At 38.7% G+C, this 17,324-nt stretch overlaps 1 protein-coding gene across 1 annotated transcript; it reads right to left on the bottom strand.

The window, feature by feature from the left end:
* Positions 1–1,394: 1,394 nt before the first annotated feature.
* On the bottom strand, positions 1,395–15,066 carry ZC3H15 (zinc finger CCCH-type containing 15). The gene is made up of 10 exons (XM_059820368.1): positions 14,948–15,066; positions 12,458–12,559; positions 10,024–10,135; positions 7,831–7,983; positions 6,652–6,743; positions 5,417–5,599; positions 4,579–4,725; positions 4,312–4,416; positions 3,955–4,081; positions 1,395–3,222 (listed from the first exon to the last, which is right to left on the bottom strand). The coding sequence occupies exons 1-10, from the start codon at positions 15,023–15,025 to the stop codon at positions 3,029–3,031; spliced, it is 1,293 nt and encodes a 430-aa protein (XP_059676351.1). The 5' UTR covers positions 15,026–15,066; the 3' UTR covers positions 1,395–3,028.
* Between the last annotated feature and the right edge of the window lie 2,258 nt (positions 15,067–17,324).

Genomic DNA, 17,324 nt, shown 5'->3' on the forward strand with positions numbered 1-17,324 from the left:
GGCATGAGTTTTCGGCAGCATTTGTTAAATTGGTTTTGTCCACACGGGTATCCAGTAACAAAGGTGCTGTGAAGGCAGAGTGCTACACTAGTGTATTTCCTCAAGAAATGTTAAAGCCATAGCTACACTACACCTCTGACATAGTACTCATTTCAGTTATGAGAGAAACAAGATGATGCAAACAGTAGAGCAGGCTGCAAGGGATAGGAATAAAGCTTATTGCAGAGGTGTTTGTTCCCTGGCTTATGATCCTTAACAGCCTGACCCGGACCCATGAAGTGTCTTGGACCAAGCCTTCCTGCTCCTGTAACAGTGAAATACTGTGGGTTTGACCCATACAAACTGGACAGTCCCTCAAGAGATGATACTGCTATTTTAAGATTCAGATTGTAGCTAATTTTTCCGTGACTCATTCACTTTACATCAGATTAATTTCCGGAAACTTGCATCAATAGGAACAACTCTAAGTCACTTTCAGGTGGACTCTGCTCTATCACAGTGCTCATTTCCAAAATATTAATCTACCCTAAGTAAGCTCTTTGTATTCATTTTTAATTAAGCGTTTATTGACTGAAACTCCCTGTCAGTTTCGAATTTAGGCTTCTTTAATTCACAAGATTGAGAACTTTTAACAGGTTATATTCAAGCCTATCTTCAAGCAGAAGGAAGAAGTAGCAGCATGCTGCTACCAATTTTTAAAAGTATACCTGAATGCTACACTAACAAAGCCTTATTTAGAAGCAGCCACCCTGCTTTCATGGTTAGAAATCTAGACAGACCAACCAAGCCAAGAAGCTAGAACAAGTCCAGTCAGGAGAAGTGCCAGAATAAGTTGAGATGAAAGGGTGAAAACCAAGAAGGGATACCAAACTATTGTTTCCTGACTATGTGACATAATCTGTCAGTAACTACTGCCTATGAAAATAAGTTTTTCTTCAATTAACTTATGGATATGCAACATATTTAAATACTATGCAAGGCAACTGTCCTAATGTTTAAGTGACACATGCACAAAGGAGTTATGCACCACAGCTGCACCCTTTAGACCGAAAAGAGCATACATACGCTCTCTCTCTGCCCATCTATCCCAGTGTTTTATTAGCTGAAATTTGTTATGAGTTACCCTGTCATTCCTCCACTGTAAAATCAAAATAATTAAACAACATTGATACAATTGTGGCAAAGATTTAACCTATTTAGATCAGTAAAACATATCAGTATTACTGAAATCAGTATTATATACAATATACCAGCCTCTACGACACAAAATATAGAAAGCCACTTTCATCCTTGATAATGATTAAATTACTTTTATTCCCATTTAAAATATACAACTTTGAAAAATTATGCATCATACATTCAAATATGAATTGCATTCTTCAAGTGTCCTGATATCCAGGTATCCTATTGCTGGCCAGTATAACACAATAATCTGTCAACACTGTTTATTTACAGCCATAGGAGAAAGAAACTCCATAAATAAATATTTATATCTGATATTGCAGCTTTTCCTTAAACACTTACATTTAGAAGTCAATTTCAGTAGGCCTCTTTCTCCCAAACACTGCTTCTTGTTCCTATAGGAGAAAACAAATTCCAAAGATCCCAGAAAGGGCAAAAAATGTCCAGGTCAGCTATTTTAGAAATAGCATTCATGAGTCAATTTAGCAGTGTCAGAAATAACCATTAAAGCTAATATTACCACCTAAAAGCAGCTCGAGAAAGCTCACTACCAATGCCACAAATCTTAATGGTCTTTAAGTAGTAATTTAGCAGCTTTAGAAACATCAATACAAACAGTATCATTAGTACAGCAACACTGCTGCAGATACTATTAGGAGTATGGCAAGGAGGCACAACCCACAGGCCCCTTGAGAAAGCACCACTGCTGAGAAATCTTTATGGCAGGGTTTTGATGAATTTTAAAAGAGCACATTGACTTCATTCAAGCCTGACAGTAAGTGCCTCCCTGCAGGGTACAACACTGCTTTGCTTTGAGGCAGCTTACTACTGCATAACTTCATGTTATTTATAGAACACCAGAGATAGGACAAGCATTTTTTAGACCGTACCATCCCCGCTCTGCAGAACTTGAAGTTTTCGCTAATATACAAAACACAGTGGGGAAAGAATGTGACTCAAATAGCAAGGAGTGATCTATAGCATGTATTAAATCAGTTAATGGATGGGTAGGAGATAAGAACAGTAGGGGAAAAAATTCAGCTGCGATGTTTTACACTGCATGAAGTATAGGAAAAAAACTGTGATTGCAGTTAGCCCTAATTTAACTGAAGCCAACATCATCACTCCTGTCTCAGGACTGGAGAGAAAAATGTTCATCACTGTATTAGAAAATGACGTTATTAACAGTTTGGTATGCTATCCTAACTTAACAGAGAAAAATCAACACAGGTATTTTAAAGTTGATAGTTTTTATTTACAGTTTTCTTGGCAAAAGGCTGTGGGAAAGTTTAAAACATTTTAAACAGAGGGCACCATATTGTATTGTATGATGTATCAGTTCACAATTTTCAGTATCCAGCTGATCAAATAAAGCTAATCACCGCTTAAAGTAGTATAATCTGCATCAGCTCCATTAGAGTATACTGCCTAAAAACACTTCAGGCAGTTTCTAGTTCAACACAATTGCTAATAAAAACACAGTTCTGGTGATGAATGCATACTTGGATTTTTTTTTATACTGTACCTGGTATCAAATTGCCCACTTACACTTGCGTACTGGCAAAGCAGTTACACTTCCTACTTTTACTTGCAAGTTACCATCTCATTTTCTGCAAATTCAGCTGTCAGATAATTCTGAACTACTCTGAATATGTTACTGGGAGCATAGTCAAGATTGGAGTAGACGAGATTGAAGGAAAACATTCCTGGTATATGACGTGCCCATCAGAATCAGCTGGGTAACCATAAACATCCTGTTTAAGAATTCTATTTGAAAAGGAGAAAAAAAATGTAGTCAGTTTTCACTTTGTCACGTAGATTTAACTCCTCAATTGAGCTTTTTAATTCATTCTTCTAAATCAAGGGTGTTTAGTTCTTCTTCTAGTTCATCCAAGTCCTCTCCAGTAAAAAGATTTTCGTCAACTGGAACTGCATCAATTACTCCATTTTCCAACTCCCCATCTCCATCATTATCTTCCTCTAAATCATTTTGCTCACTGCTGTTTATATCACCACCAGAAGCTTCACTTAATTTATTATCTGAAAATAAAAATAATTCTTACATATTTCAGTGTCACAAGTCTCTTATTCACTAATTCACAGTCCTACTAAACAGGTTTTAAAGTTTTGAAACTATGAAGAAATTACTGTATCTGAAACTTATGTAGACTTACATTGGTTAAATTGCATGTACCTGACTAACATGCAGGTTTGGATCATCAATTATTAAAACAGGTTGAAAAAAAAAATAACTCCCAACTTCTCGAACTCCTATTTTCATAACTGGGTCAAACTTCATGAGCTGCTCCTACTCAATGTCTGTATTTAAAAGATTCAGGGTCTTAAAGATCAGGGTATACATTCCACAAGCTCACTATGATCAAGACTTTGCTCTAATAAAATTACAAGTTAACTTAAGCTAGCTAGAAATTATGAAGAACAGCTTGGATTTTTGTTCATGTTATTCATTCAATTATTTATTAAAACTGAAAAAAGGGAAACTGCTAAGACTAATGTCTTGAGGATTTACTTGCAATGGCCATAAACACTACCTTCTATTTAAACTTGGATTTAAGAAATTAAGACGTGCATAGCATTTACTACAAGCTTTTTCTTTAGCAACTACATGGATCATTCATAGTAACTTCACTTCCCTGCCCTTGTTAAACAAATACTTCTTTTCAGCAGATCTGTTAATTCATTTCTACCTCCCTTTTGGTAAGCTCTTAACAATTCAATCCTGTATTAGTGATGCCTAAATAATTAACTTACCATCTTTTTCTATTGAACTGTATGTGCTGAATCGCTCAGGACTAGCCACAGTAATACCAGTCTCATCTACAGCCTTTGGGACATACAGGTTCAAATCTACATCATTTATGCACACGGGGTCTTCCATCTGAAAAATAATCCAAGATGCTCTGCATGAATTACTTTTCCACAGAAATTCTCATTTCTGCAGGATTTCTACAGAATTTTTTTTAGTCTTCCTTTTGACACCAAAATTTTGACAAAATATACTTTGTGGCAGTGTTAAATTAAGAAGCTTATTAACTGCACTGTAAGAGCTCTCGAAAGTTTTCAAACTTGAATGTAACTTGAAATATTATTTGAGTTAGTGTTCTTTACCTCATCATCTTCTCCTGTTCCTTGAATATAATGGGTGTCATCTGCTTCTTCATCATCTGCATCAACCAACTCTGGACGGAACTCAAATACCTCACGTCCACTAATCTATTCACAGAAAAAGAAATCTTAATTTATCACTTGATAGAATTTATACTGCTGAAAAAAAAAAAAGTAAGAAAAAAGCAAAGCAATTCCAGGCCAGCTACCTTATTACAAAAACTTAAGTACTCTTTCTTCTTACATTAAGAATTGGAGTGTAGAACATACCACCAATGCTTTGCCAGCTTTAAAATCTGCTTTCCTCCTCTCCATATCTTGCTCAGCCTTATCAATTTTTTCTTGTCTTTTTCTTCTCTTCCATGCAATAAAACACTCTAGAGTAATTTTGGTAACATTTGGTCCTAAGGCAGCACGCTGTCAAGTAAAGAGACTGATTAATACTAGAAATTGTTTCCAAAGGCTAGAACAAATTAGCGATTTAATTACTCTTTCCCAGAAACTAACTGAAAACATTTCTTTCTAACGCCTTCTTCATTCTCACCACTGTTAAACATGCACCATCAACTTAAAGGTTGACTCAACACGATTTTCCAGTTAGTAAGATAAGTCGACATGAAAGTTAACATGGAAAGTGGAGGAGGAAGGAAACCAACAGTAATAGCTCAGGTTCTCCTTAAATTGACACTGCCAGGCAATGGTGACAAATAAACAGAGCAGCTATGCAATGCCTTCAGAAGGCCCCGTTCTCTTGGTGTTGCTTCCTCATTACAGAGTTATGCAAGAACTAAGGAGGCAGCGAGCTGGGGATGAGAAAGGCCCATAGAAACAGTTGTAACAGATAAAGGAAAAATAGCGGTAAGAAATAGACGCCTCCTAAAAAAGGATTAGCAACACCTGCAGTAAGTATGCAGCTATAGTTTAATTTATTCACTAGGTACAGTTTCTAAACAAAAACATGAATCAAATAGTACGCATCCTTCACCCTAGCTCATACAGCTATAAAAGCATTTTATACTTGAACTATTAATTAGGAAGTTATTTACAACTGTCTCTTCAGAGTAACGAAAACAAATACTACCAAAAGATACCTGTCTGACAACTTTACCTCTTTTTCTATTAGATCTTCTAAAGAAATTTCATCTTGCTTTTCCTCCTTCTTTTTGTCTTTTTTTAATACAAAACCTGGAGGGAGAGCATGGCGATACATGCAGTTGTCTCCTCCACCTGGACAGACCCAAAACCATCCATATTTGTTGTTTTCAATAGCATCAAGGAAATATTTGCAGACCTGTATAAAACAACAGCTGTTAGCACTGCATTCTCTTTTCATCCCCAGCAATTTACACTACATGTCAAACTACAGTAATTCAAAGCCAGTTGTGTTCAAAACTGAAGAAACATGAAATGCATTGCTACGAAAAAAGTAGAGCAACTAATTATCTATAACTCATGTAGTCACCAGATTTTTCCCCTTAATATAATCCCAATTTAAAAAGACAGGATGACTCAGAAGACTGGCAACTGTGCACTACTGTAAACCCAGCTGCACATGTAAAAGCATATGCTGACAGTCTTTCTCTTCCTGCTCACCAACATCAGTGTAGTTTTAATCAAAGTAAATAGAATCTACCTCAGATGATAAACCTTCCAGCTCATGATGATGAAGTAAAGATACCATTCTGGAACTTTTAACAAGCAATTCATAGTTCATACTTAGCCATATCAAACTTGAAATTTTGCAAATTTAAGCAGTTATCAATAGAATATTTAATTATTTGGTATTGAAAACAAGGTGAAATAGTTCTGAAGAATGAAAAAGAAATGAAGATATTATACCATTTAGTGGACAAACTAGAGGATATTCTTGAAGCTAGAGGTCAGAAATTACAAATGACTTGCAATTAGTAAATCCTAGCTTACAGGAGAAAATTTAAAACTTATATGCTTATATGTCACCCAGTACATAAATAAGCCAATATATATGGCAGTCGCTGGAATGAGATGACAGACCTAAGTAATCAAAATACTTGAATCTTCTAAGCAAGTAGGATGCATTAGATATATTACTGATTCATTTAGCATTGCTATTTTGAAAGCATTTAATCTACTATACATTTGTATTTTACATGAGAAAATACCTTATATTGACTGAAAGAGCTTTGGGGTTGGTTTGGTTTTTTTTTTTTTTTAAATATATTATTAGAAATACTATCAGCCCAACTATATACTCAGAATATTGTTATAATATTCCATTCAGTATCTTTAGACAACAATATCTAGTACCAGACTGCAGTTAATTCTCTCTACTACAGCTCAATAAAAAAAAAAAAAAAGACATACTATTTGAGTTTTGGGTTTTTTCTTTTCCGCCTCACCATGCTTCTTGTTCACCACTTCTTCCAGCTTCTTCTCATCCCAGTTATCCATTGTATCTAGAGAAAGACAACAGATGGTTTCACAAAAATTCCAAATACTAAACAATGCTGTGAAGTTGCTTTTCTCCCTAATAACAGTTTTAATATGCCATTCTTATATTTTAGTTAGTTTACAGAATGGAAAATAAATTCAGGCTTTTATAATGAAAGTTTTCAAACTCTCCTATGCACAAGACAATTTCCTCAAAAGCCTTAGAAATTTATATTTTCACATGCACGAAGTGCGTTTCAGTTAAAGACTAAAAAAAGGTGTCATTCCATCTGTACACTACCGAGCGTGGACAAGGGAAAAGGAAGATGACTGATAAAAGAATGTTGGAGGCTAATGTTCAGAAATACAGATGATATAACTTAAGGATCAAGAGAGATAATACCAAATTTTCTGTGTTAAAGTTAAAAGAAGGTGCCATCGAAAGAAGCAAGATCCATGGTAACAGTAGTAGTGAATCTATGGGATCCTATCATATTAATTTAGGATGACACAGGCTAAAATTCAAATAAAGACCAAGACATGATGAATTGTGGAATAACAAAAGAAATTATTTTGACTACAAAATCTAAGCCCTGCTAAGTAAAAGTAAAATCCAGAGTACTTTGCCAACAAATGATTTGGGGAAAGGAAATAGAAGTCACATGAAGTTCCAAAGTATCCTGAATTCTAGAACGACGCACATTTGGGTAAACACTCGTAATTGTACTTGAAGGCAACTATGGCTGCTCGTTACACTTACTCCTTTCGCACTTCTGTTTTATAGAACTTAGAAGAAAATAGCAACTATAAAAAAGACCAAATACTGTATAACTTGATACTTGTATGACATAATATATTACACAGCAGAATTTAAAAACCACCATCCAATATCACTAGGACATACTTATTTTTCTAAGCAATGTCTAAGGAATACTTGCAAGCACACTTTTTAAAGCAAGTTCCACTGTTGTTCATAATTTTGAACATAGTGGTACGGGTTGCCTTGGTCATTGACCAGGCTCTTCAGGATCATAACCACAACACACTCTTAATCCTAAAAATCCAGTTTCAGTATCAGAATAGCTTAGTAGTAATTTTCTGGAAATATTATACCTTTTTCAAGGTCTTCATCTCTTGCATCAATGTAGACACTTCGTTTTTCACACTTCCTTTCCAAAGACAAATCATGAGAAAACTTACACTTGTCTCCTTTAGTGCATTGTCCTTGCTTGAAGAAAGCACAAACTACAGATTTGGGGTCAGCACCTGAGTGAATAAAGTTTTTAGATTTCAATACTATTTTTAAGCAAAACAGAAAACTGGAACAAAAGATGTATATTAGCAGTTTGAGAACTACGTCTAGGATCATACAAACTTTAGGATCTGTAGAAAATGAAACCACACTTTTAAAAATTAAAGTTATTTAGTGTGAAGGTCATCACAAGTAAATATTCCATGTCCTGAAATTTGTCATATTTACTTAGTATAGCATAATATTTGCATTAAGTATCAAAGCTGGCACTTGACTATTTAAATAAATATGGATAACAAACAGTGTGCCTGAGCTAATTATTCATTCACATAACATAATACATATGAAATATCACTCTGTGCAACTTCTTCCCTGTACAATAAGCTAATTTTGCCTCTAATACACAGTAATAACCTAATTTTGCCTCTAATACACAGTAATAACCTAATTTTGCCTCTAATACACAGTAATAACCTAATTTTGCCTCTAATACACAGTAAAGCATCTTCTGGATGTCAGCCTTACCTTAATCAATCAACAACAAACTAGAATAAATTATTACAATCTAACCTGCACTCATTCAGACCACTTTCTTTAATAATAGAAATAAGATGGCTGCTCATAGCCCCCAAAATAAGCAACTGTTCTTATAGTACAAACTAATCAATCAACTTAACTACAGTTTAAGTAAGTATCATCCCACTAAAGGAATTATTTGACCATTAGGAGGTGACAAAAGAAATGAAAGCAGGTAGAAACGTATTTATGAGACACAACTAAATCAGAAATGCTTTACTTGTAATATTCATTAAGTGCTCATGTAAGATTTTAAGCCCAAGTTTTTCACTTGCTGATTTTAAGCCTGCTGCAAATCACCAGTGACTGGAGTATGTACAGCAACACCTGTTTAAAATCTTAACTAAAATCCTAGTTTTTAAATGCTGAGTGGACCCCTAAAAGAACTTCAGGTAATATAGCTCTCCTTGTTGGCAATCTCAATAGAAAGGCAAAAATTTAATTAGGACAGTACTAGTCTTCTGAAATAACTGAAGTCAAGAGTTACTTTATTTGGAGAAAGCTGACCACTGCAGATCATTAGCAGCAGCAGAGGCCAACTTTCTGTTAAGTGACACAGTGAAGAAATATCAGATCTGCTTTAAGGACATAGATGGAAATCACACTTGTTTAGTTAAAAATTACTGTGCATAATTTCATTATTTCCAGAAGATTAACAAAGCAAACGAGTTGATAACATTTAGTTCATTCCTGAAAGTATGGGTTTTTTTCCTCCCACATGGCAGCCAATTGTAGATTTTCCTAGAAGGATCAAACACTCCTAAACTTAACATTTCATCACAAAACTAGTTTGTTCAATATCTGAGTTCAAATAACACCACACTTCCGAAACCAAGTCCTACCGGTAACTGTGAGGTGGGACAGAATCAACTGGAAAGTTTTTACTGTTCTGACTTGAATACAAGTTTTCTGTGAAGACAATAGTTATTAGAACAGGCTGCCCAGGGAGGTGGTGGAGTCACCATCACTGGAGGTGTTCAAGGAACGTGTGGATGTGGCACTGCAGGACATGGTTTAGTAGGCAAGGTGATGTTGGGTTGATGGTTGGACTTGATGATCTTACAGGTCTTTTCCAATCTTAATGATTCTGTGATCATATTATATTCCTTCTAATACATGAATGTTCACATTTCCCTGGGGAGACAAGCTGCTTTAAACAAATACCACCACAGAGACAAAAAAAAAAAAAATCATACCGCTGATCCAGAAGCATCTAATTAATGAACCTGAATACAAAGTATCTATAGCTGCCCTGTCAATATCAATGTAGCTTTTGATATTCTAATGATCTAGTAACCCCAGATGACTTCCTAAAAAAATGTCATATCATTATTGACAAACTACTTGGTACACTAGATGGAGAAGGAAACAGACATACCTACTGTATTAAAAAATGAACTGGCATTTTTAAAGGGTTATTTTACGTGAAGTAGATATATGAATAAGAACATAAATTAAGAGAATTCAGTTACTCATACCTTTGCTAATTTTCTGTGCAGCAACCACAGGCTTGAAGAGTTCATTTAATTCTTGTAATTCTTTTTTCTTATCTTCTTTTTTTAATTTCTTCTCACTTTCTGTTTGAGCAGCCTATAATGACCCCAAATTGGAAGTTATTAATATATAATTAGAATGACATTACTCACTTCACATGAAGTGTACATTAAAGTAGCAAATAATTTTAAATTACTTTATAAGGGGAGGAGGGAAAGAACCTGTGATTTCTCAGTGTCTCAGAATTCCTGCCCTTGCATGACTGGCCAGTGCCATCTAGTGGTACCGACCTTTCAAATACAAGAGATTTCAAATGCAATTTGTCAGAGATGCAAGATGCTGGTAGGTACCATTAGATGACACAGTTAGCTCTCTTCCACTTTTACAGGCTAGGAAATCAAGTGAAATATGTTGAGACTAAGTAGAGTAAAAGTTAGTTGCTCTTTTGTGATACATTAGCAGTGCACCTATTCAATGCAGTTACTTTAAGATCTGTGCAAAAAACTTCTCTATCTTTAGTCCCCTACATGCTGCTTTGCTCCTTCTCTCTGTGTATATACCAGTAGCACTTCCAGCAAATCTGTCTGCAGAAGTTAGGAACTGCTTTTAGAACATTCTTTTGTTTTAATTTATATCAATTCATTGATAACTAGTGGTTTATAAGACAAGAACATTCATTTTATAGGTAGTGGGGGGCAATGTCTGAAAAAACAAACTCACCTAAGAAAAGAAAAGTTTATGTATAAAAAACCCCCTGTGACTCTGCCTTACCCTTTTTGGATAAGCCAGAAAAGGATTGTATCTATACCAGAGTAGTAGAGAGGGATGAAGACATATGAAAGAGAACGTAGGAGAAACATTAGATTATTTGATTCTTATCCTTAAGGGAAGCTAGTGAGACTAACACCACTATACAAATATGTGGGGCACTTAATTGGTAAAATACAGTGCAATATTAAAAAAGGACCTTTGTTCTTATGGTGAATTTGGAAAGAAAATGCCAAATTGTTTTAAGAGGGAATTGATTAATTTGGTCCACGTACAGAACACGCATTTTTCATACTGGAAGTCCACAAATCCAATTTTATACAGCATGCAGACCTACCTATGTCAACTACAAAAAGTAGTACTTTAAGAACACTTTTGTTTCACCCTAGGGTTCTAAAAGCATGAAGATGAAGCTTGCTTTTTTTTTTTCCTTTTTAAACAAAAGGCCTTGACAGCATTTCCATTTGTATCTCAGAACACAACAATAATTGCTTTGAAGTGTTCTTTCTTTCTCAGGGACAATCCTAACTAAAAACCATTTTACAGGGTAAGAAAGGTATAATCGGGTCTAAAAGTTAGCTTCTGACATACATCAGTCAATAGCTAAGACCATTCGAGAAACAAATTATTTTACATTGGCCTATTTACATACTGGTATTCCATTAAATGCTACAGATTCAGGGATTTCATATAGAAATTTCTGAAGAACTGTTTGAGTTAACACCAATGTTTCTGGAGTGACACCAAGCAATCCTTTCCACTACAAGAAATTGTTAGCTCTAATGACCCAAATACCAACTTTACCTTTAAAAGTTGTACTTGACATTTGTTAGTTCACCCTTATGTTATGCAAGGAATTTAACACGAATTATGACATCATGAATTTAGCTGATGCAAATGTAATATTCTACAGGCTTATTCATAGACCAGGAAGCTGCATAAATACTTAGCAACTAGCTTCCCTAGCACCGTAGGAATAAGAGACCTGGCTCACTTCCAGCATAAAAATACTTTCATGAAATTTGTGCTTTCTGACTAAGTGTAATCTAAACACTGTATCTCAGCCACATCACATTTTACTTCATCATACAAAAGAAGAGCAGAGTAGTAGACAGTGGCTCAAAATTTCAGTTTCTTTGACCAGTTCACCAGACTTGTCAGACTTGTTTCCATTTTCAATTATAATAAATACCTCCATAAGTAGAACAAGCAGCACATACGGGGTCATACATTTTTTTAATCTTCCCCCAATTGCAATTTTAATGTTAGTAACAACTACTCTTACTTGTAATATTTCACTATTTCTTGGATTAGGTGGGAATTAAAGAGAAAAAAGAGAAAGAATGTAAAACCGCACATTGCTGATAGCCAGTTTCTACAATTTATTTACAGGTATGCCTTAAACTTAATTATGTTACTATTAGACTACTATGTTAAGAAACACATACCCTTATTAGTTGAGTTTGATTTTTTTTTGGTACATAATTCTCAGCTAGACAAGCTTTGCAAGAAGACTATTTAGTTAAATCTGTGCTAGTCACAATACGTTAGGCGTACTTTTTTCTACTTAAGTATTGTATGACAATCTATATGTATAGTGAAAGATTATTTCACTATACAGTGGGAAAACATTACAGATTAAATGCTTACCTGACGTGGATTTTGCTGACCGAATTTAACCTGGTGAGTAACAGCCTTGATAAATTTCTGTTGTTTTGCACCTTTTTTATTCTTCAGGCCAAATGTTTTGTCCTAAATCAAGAGATAAATACAGCCAAATTAATTGAAACTGTCCAACAGTTGGAACAAGCTTGTTACCAAAAAAAAAAAAACCACCACCACCCCAGGCTTGCCATTCCTCTCAGGTTTTCAGTTAAATACTGACTATTTCCTCCAGCAACATAAGCAATCCCAGAAACAGGATGGACAATATTTAGACCCCTCATACCATCTTTAAAATTTTCTTTTGAAAAGAACCTACTAAATGCTGCTTTTGTGCAAGCTATTGCTTTTATCACCAAACCTACTTGTGTCCAAGTATTAGTGTAAGCATGTTTTCAAGCCTGTCAAGACAAAAGGACAAGATGTTTTTGGTGACTACCCAAGTAACATCTGAGGAAAATATGAAGATTTAATAGCCTTAAAAACTGTTTTTTTTCTATCTACCCAAAAAATCACTTTCTACTTTTATCTTCAAGTATTCATTTGTAAGTGTTATATATTTACGTTATGCAGATCAATATTGCCGCAAGTAACATATTATTTTTTATTTTCAAGTATTTTAAGCTTTTTATTTCCTAACTGTACTAATTTGAAGTCTTCCCCCATATCAAGTCCAGACAGGTGTTTATACTTCCTAAATTCCACTGCAAGTAGTTTCAGTTTACTGCCTGAACTGATTCTTCCTCTACATCTGCAGTATTATTGTTAGAGGCACGTTTCTATAACAAACCTATTAAAAATTTCATTAAAAAAGACAGCTCACTCTCACACAAACATCTGAAGCAGAAATTATTTTTGTAACTGAAATACCTACATTACAAACCTATCCATGCCTTTGATTTGATACCATTTTTTTCCTTCCAGGAACAAGTAACAGACCTTCATCCAGTGATAGCACCTCAGTTCAAAAACACTTTTGGAAACCCTAACAATCCAGAAATATATGATGAAAGAATTCTACAATAAACAGTTCCAAAATACCAGAGTCACCCTGTTTTCATTCACAATGTATCCCCTATCAAGACCAGCTAGTCCTCCGTTATTTTATGCTAATTTGAAAAGTCTGTAATTTGTCAGAATAACTAGTTGGGAAAGAAAATAGATCATTCATACATTTGATTTCTGTGGCAAATGCCACATATAATCTCTGTGTATTTGAATTATGCAATAAATTATTGTTAATAATCAATGCAAGTTTTTCCCCTTTCAGCTGCATTTTTTGTAATAAAAAGCAGAATTTTCTTATGTAGCTGGATTCAGGAAGAACATCAGAAACTCTGAAGCCAACAGAAAGAACAATCAGTCTAACCTAATGCTTCCAAAGAACATAGAAACAATATTCTGCAGTGCTAGATTTAAAAGAACACTTGCATTACATGGGTATTCTGCTTAAAACAGCTGAGCAGCTACTAACTTTCTTGCCAACAGATGCAGGCAAAATTTAATTTTCTGTAATTGCTCTCTCTTTGTACTCTCAACATAGCTTTTTTTTTTTTTTTTGTATAGTGGAAGATTTGCATGACTATCCTAATAACTAAAACACAGCAGTTTGCTGTTTGCTGTCTAGCCGTTGTTTTAAAATCTGGTTTTACCATGGAATTGAGCATCACAAGTTTAAATAGAATACAAGATACTACTGATTAATCTTCAAATTATGTTGCATTCAACCTCTATGAAAGATTTGCTAAACTGTTATTCCAGGAAATGCCTCCTTGGCCACACATGTCACCAAAAAACCCCCAAAACAAACGACACACGTTTTAAACTGAGCGAGAAGTGCAAATCTACATCTCAGAGAGTCGGACTCCAACAATATAGGAAAACATAAAATGCAGAGATGGAGAAGGGAAAGGGTGAGAGAGCAAAAGAGGAAGAGCACTCCTGTCAAATCACCATCAGTCTGAAAACAGCTCTGGCCAGAAAATGCCCAGGCTGAAAACCCAAACCCCAGTCCAAGAAGCATCCACCAGCGCAAGTTAAAGGACGACCGTCAGCGATCTGACAGATCTGGAGAGCGCTGGGGCCGCGAAGGGAACCAGCATCCCCCGGAACGGTGCTTCTGGGCTGGGCTGCGGCACCGATCAGGTGTGCGTGAGCATACCCCTCCGCGCACACCAAGTTTTGGCTTTATGGCTATTTCCTTGGCCGCTTCAGCTGAAGAGGCGGCCTGCAGGCCCGGCTGCCCGCGGGCCGTGACGGCGGGCTGTCGGGAAGGCCGCCTGCCGCCGGCAGCAGCGTCCGTGTCCCCGCAGCCGAGGGGGCGGCAGAGGGGGGCGCAGGGAGAGAGCTGCCTGCGCCCGAACGGCAGGAAGCGGCAGGCCGCAGCAGGGGCAAGGAGAGGGCCGCGGCGGGAGAGCGGCCGGCCCGCCCGGCGTCGGCCGCGGCCCCCTGGGCCCAGCGCGGCCCTGCTCGCCTCACCTCGATGATCTTCTCCTTCTTCTTCTGGTCCGCCTTCTTGCTGCCCCCCGCCGGCTGCTGCTGCTTCTTGGGGGGCATGGCGGGGAGGGCGGAGTGGCCTCGGCTCTCGCTCGGGGGCTCTCAGGGCCGCGGCGAGGGCGGGACGGGACGGGACGGGACAGGACGGCGCCTCCGCCGCCGGGGAGGCGCAACGAATCCCTCTCGCAACGCCGGCGACCGCAGTGCACGCTGGGAAGGCAGCGCGGGGCGTGCCGCGCGCTAGAAGCTGGGCAGCGCGCGAGGGCCCAATTATCTCCCGGCAGGCAGCGCGCGGCGGGGCGACGGCCGGGCGCTCCGCCTGACGTCACGCAGGGGCAGGGGCAGGGGCAGGGGCAGGGGCAGGGTACCCCGGGTGGGCTGGGCCCCGCCCCGGGGCCGGCAGCGTCTCCCCGCGGGTGGTGGGGCCGGGGCGGTGCCGTGCCCTGGTCGTAGAGGGCCGGGTCGGGCCTCGGGCCGGCGGTGGGTTGGACTGGGCTGTGTGGCATCTCTCCCCCTGTGGAGGCGCTCCTCCGGCGGGTGAGGCCGCCCTTGGCAGTAAGGGATGCGGCTCCCCCCGCGCCTTCTGCGGGGGTCGTTACTCGCCAGCCGGGGAAATGTTTGAGTGAGGGGGGATGGCGGTCCCCGAGGGCCCTCTCCGGCCGAATCCCTGTCCGGCAGTGGGAGAGCCGCCTTGTGGTGGTGGGGGAGTGGTTCCCCAGTGGGAGCTGCGGCCTGTTCCCCTCATGAGCAGTGGCTGCGTGGAGATGCGCTTACTGCCACCGCCACCTTCGGAGTCCGAGACCTGCCAGCGAGCAGGGTGTTGAACTTGCTGCCGCAAAGAGCCTGGACCCAGCTAAACGCCGGCAGTCCTTCTAGGCAGCCTATCCTTATCTCTGCCAGTTCCAAGGCTTCAAGGAAGCAATCGGGAAAGCAGAAAGTTTAATTACTGCCTAAATGGACGCAGAATGACAGTTGGGTACATATTTGTGTTACCCGCAGAGGCGGAAAGGAAAACTCGGGGCAAGGGTCAGCCTTATGGAGTCAGACACCTTTACCAGTGCCACTGCACAGCTCTCATAAGGCCGAAGGGGAGGCCTTGTTGGAAAAGCGGCAGGTGGTGAACAGGCTGCCGGCAGATTTCTGAGCAGCTGGATGTAGGACAATAACCAGCACCCACCGTAGCACTGTTTGTCTTCAGAGAGCACCTGAGTGCTGAATCACTGTTGGCCCATACGGGATTTGTATTTTATGGAGGGAGTGGGGATGAGTAAGGTGATAGTGCATTCATGCGTGTATGTAGTTGTATTTTTTGCTGCAATCTCTTTGCCAGAGGAGGGAAAGCAACTGCTTTATAAGGACACAGGACACTGCTGCTTATTAATAGCAATGATTTCCTTAGGATCAGCTACAAAATAGCATCCCAGAGAACCTACAAGCTAGACAATCACATGTCAGTCAGGAAAACAGACTGTGCCAGGCTACGTCAACAATCGAGTAATAAATATACTTGAAGTCAGCCACTTGCATGGTCACCTTTTTTCCCCCTCTGAGTTCCACCTGACAAATACAGCTTTCTCTAAAGACTGCCTCCAAAAAACAGCTACAGTGCTGAACTCTGATTCTATGTTGGATGCACTGGCACACACTCACTAGGGATTAACGGGAGAGAATTTGGTACTGCAGAGAGCTCAGATGTTTGAACGTTAGCTACCTACTGCCCAGGGGAACTCTGCAGAATAAACCATCCCTTGTAAATACACAGTCTTTCTGTGTGCAGAAGGTGTGCTCTACTTCATGTACTTTATGAGAACTGGGTTAGGTTTGAGTGTGTGAAACAAGGGTAGTCTGCCTAAGGGAAGATAAGCTTTCCACTTATCCTCTTCATTTCCTTTCAAAGAGCCAAGGCTGGGTTTGGGTTCCACCAAGAATGGCACAAATCTTTCTGTAGAAAGGGTGAAACAATCCTAAATTGACTCCAAATGGCTAAGTAGGATCATGGTCTGCTACATAAATCCCATGCAGTTTATTAGCCTTTGTCATGCTATGGCTTGCATGCATGTTCTCTTTCGTCATGCCACGAGTGTAATTTTTCCTTTGGTTTCATGAGATGGGCTTTCATGGCTCTTTCCTTCCCACATGTGGAAGAGTTTCTGCAACAGGAAGAAATGCAAAACTGGTACTATGTTAGCTGTTTGTGCGTGGTACCTGTATCATCTAAAATGACTAGAAAAAATTCTTTGAAAAAAGTGAAATGTATGGAAGACATATGTTATCCAGATTTGCTAACTTTTGATTTCTGAAAAGCGTTCCAATATCAAAATACTAGTTGCTGATAACAGGTCCGTCTGTTTCAGCCACT

This window comes from Gavia stellata, chromosome 8, assembly GCF_030936135.1.
Source record: "Gavia stellata isolate bGavSte3 chromosome 8, bGavSte3.hap2, whole genome shotgun sequence".
NCBI lineage: Eukaryota > Metazoa > Chordata > Aves > Gaviiformes > Gaviidae > Gavia > Gavia stellata.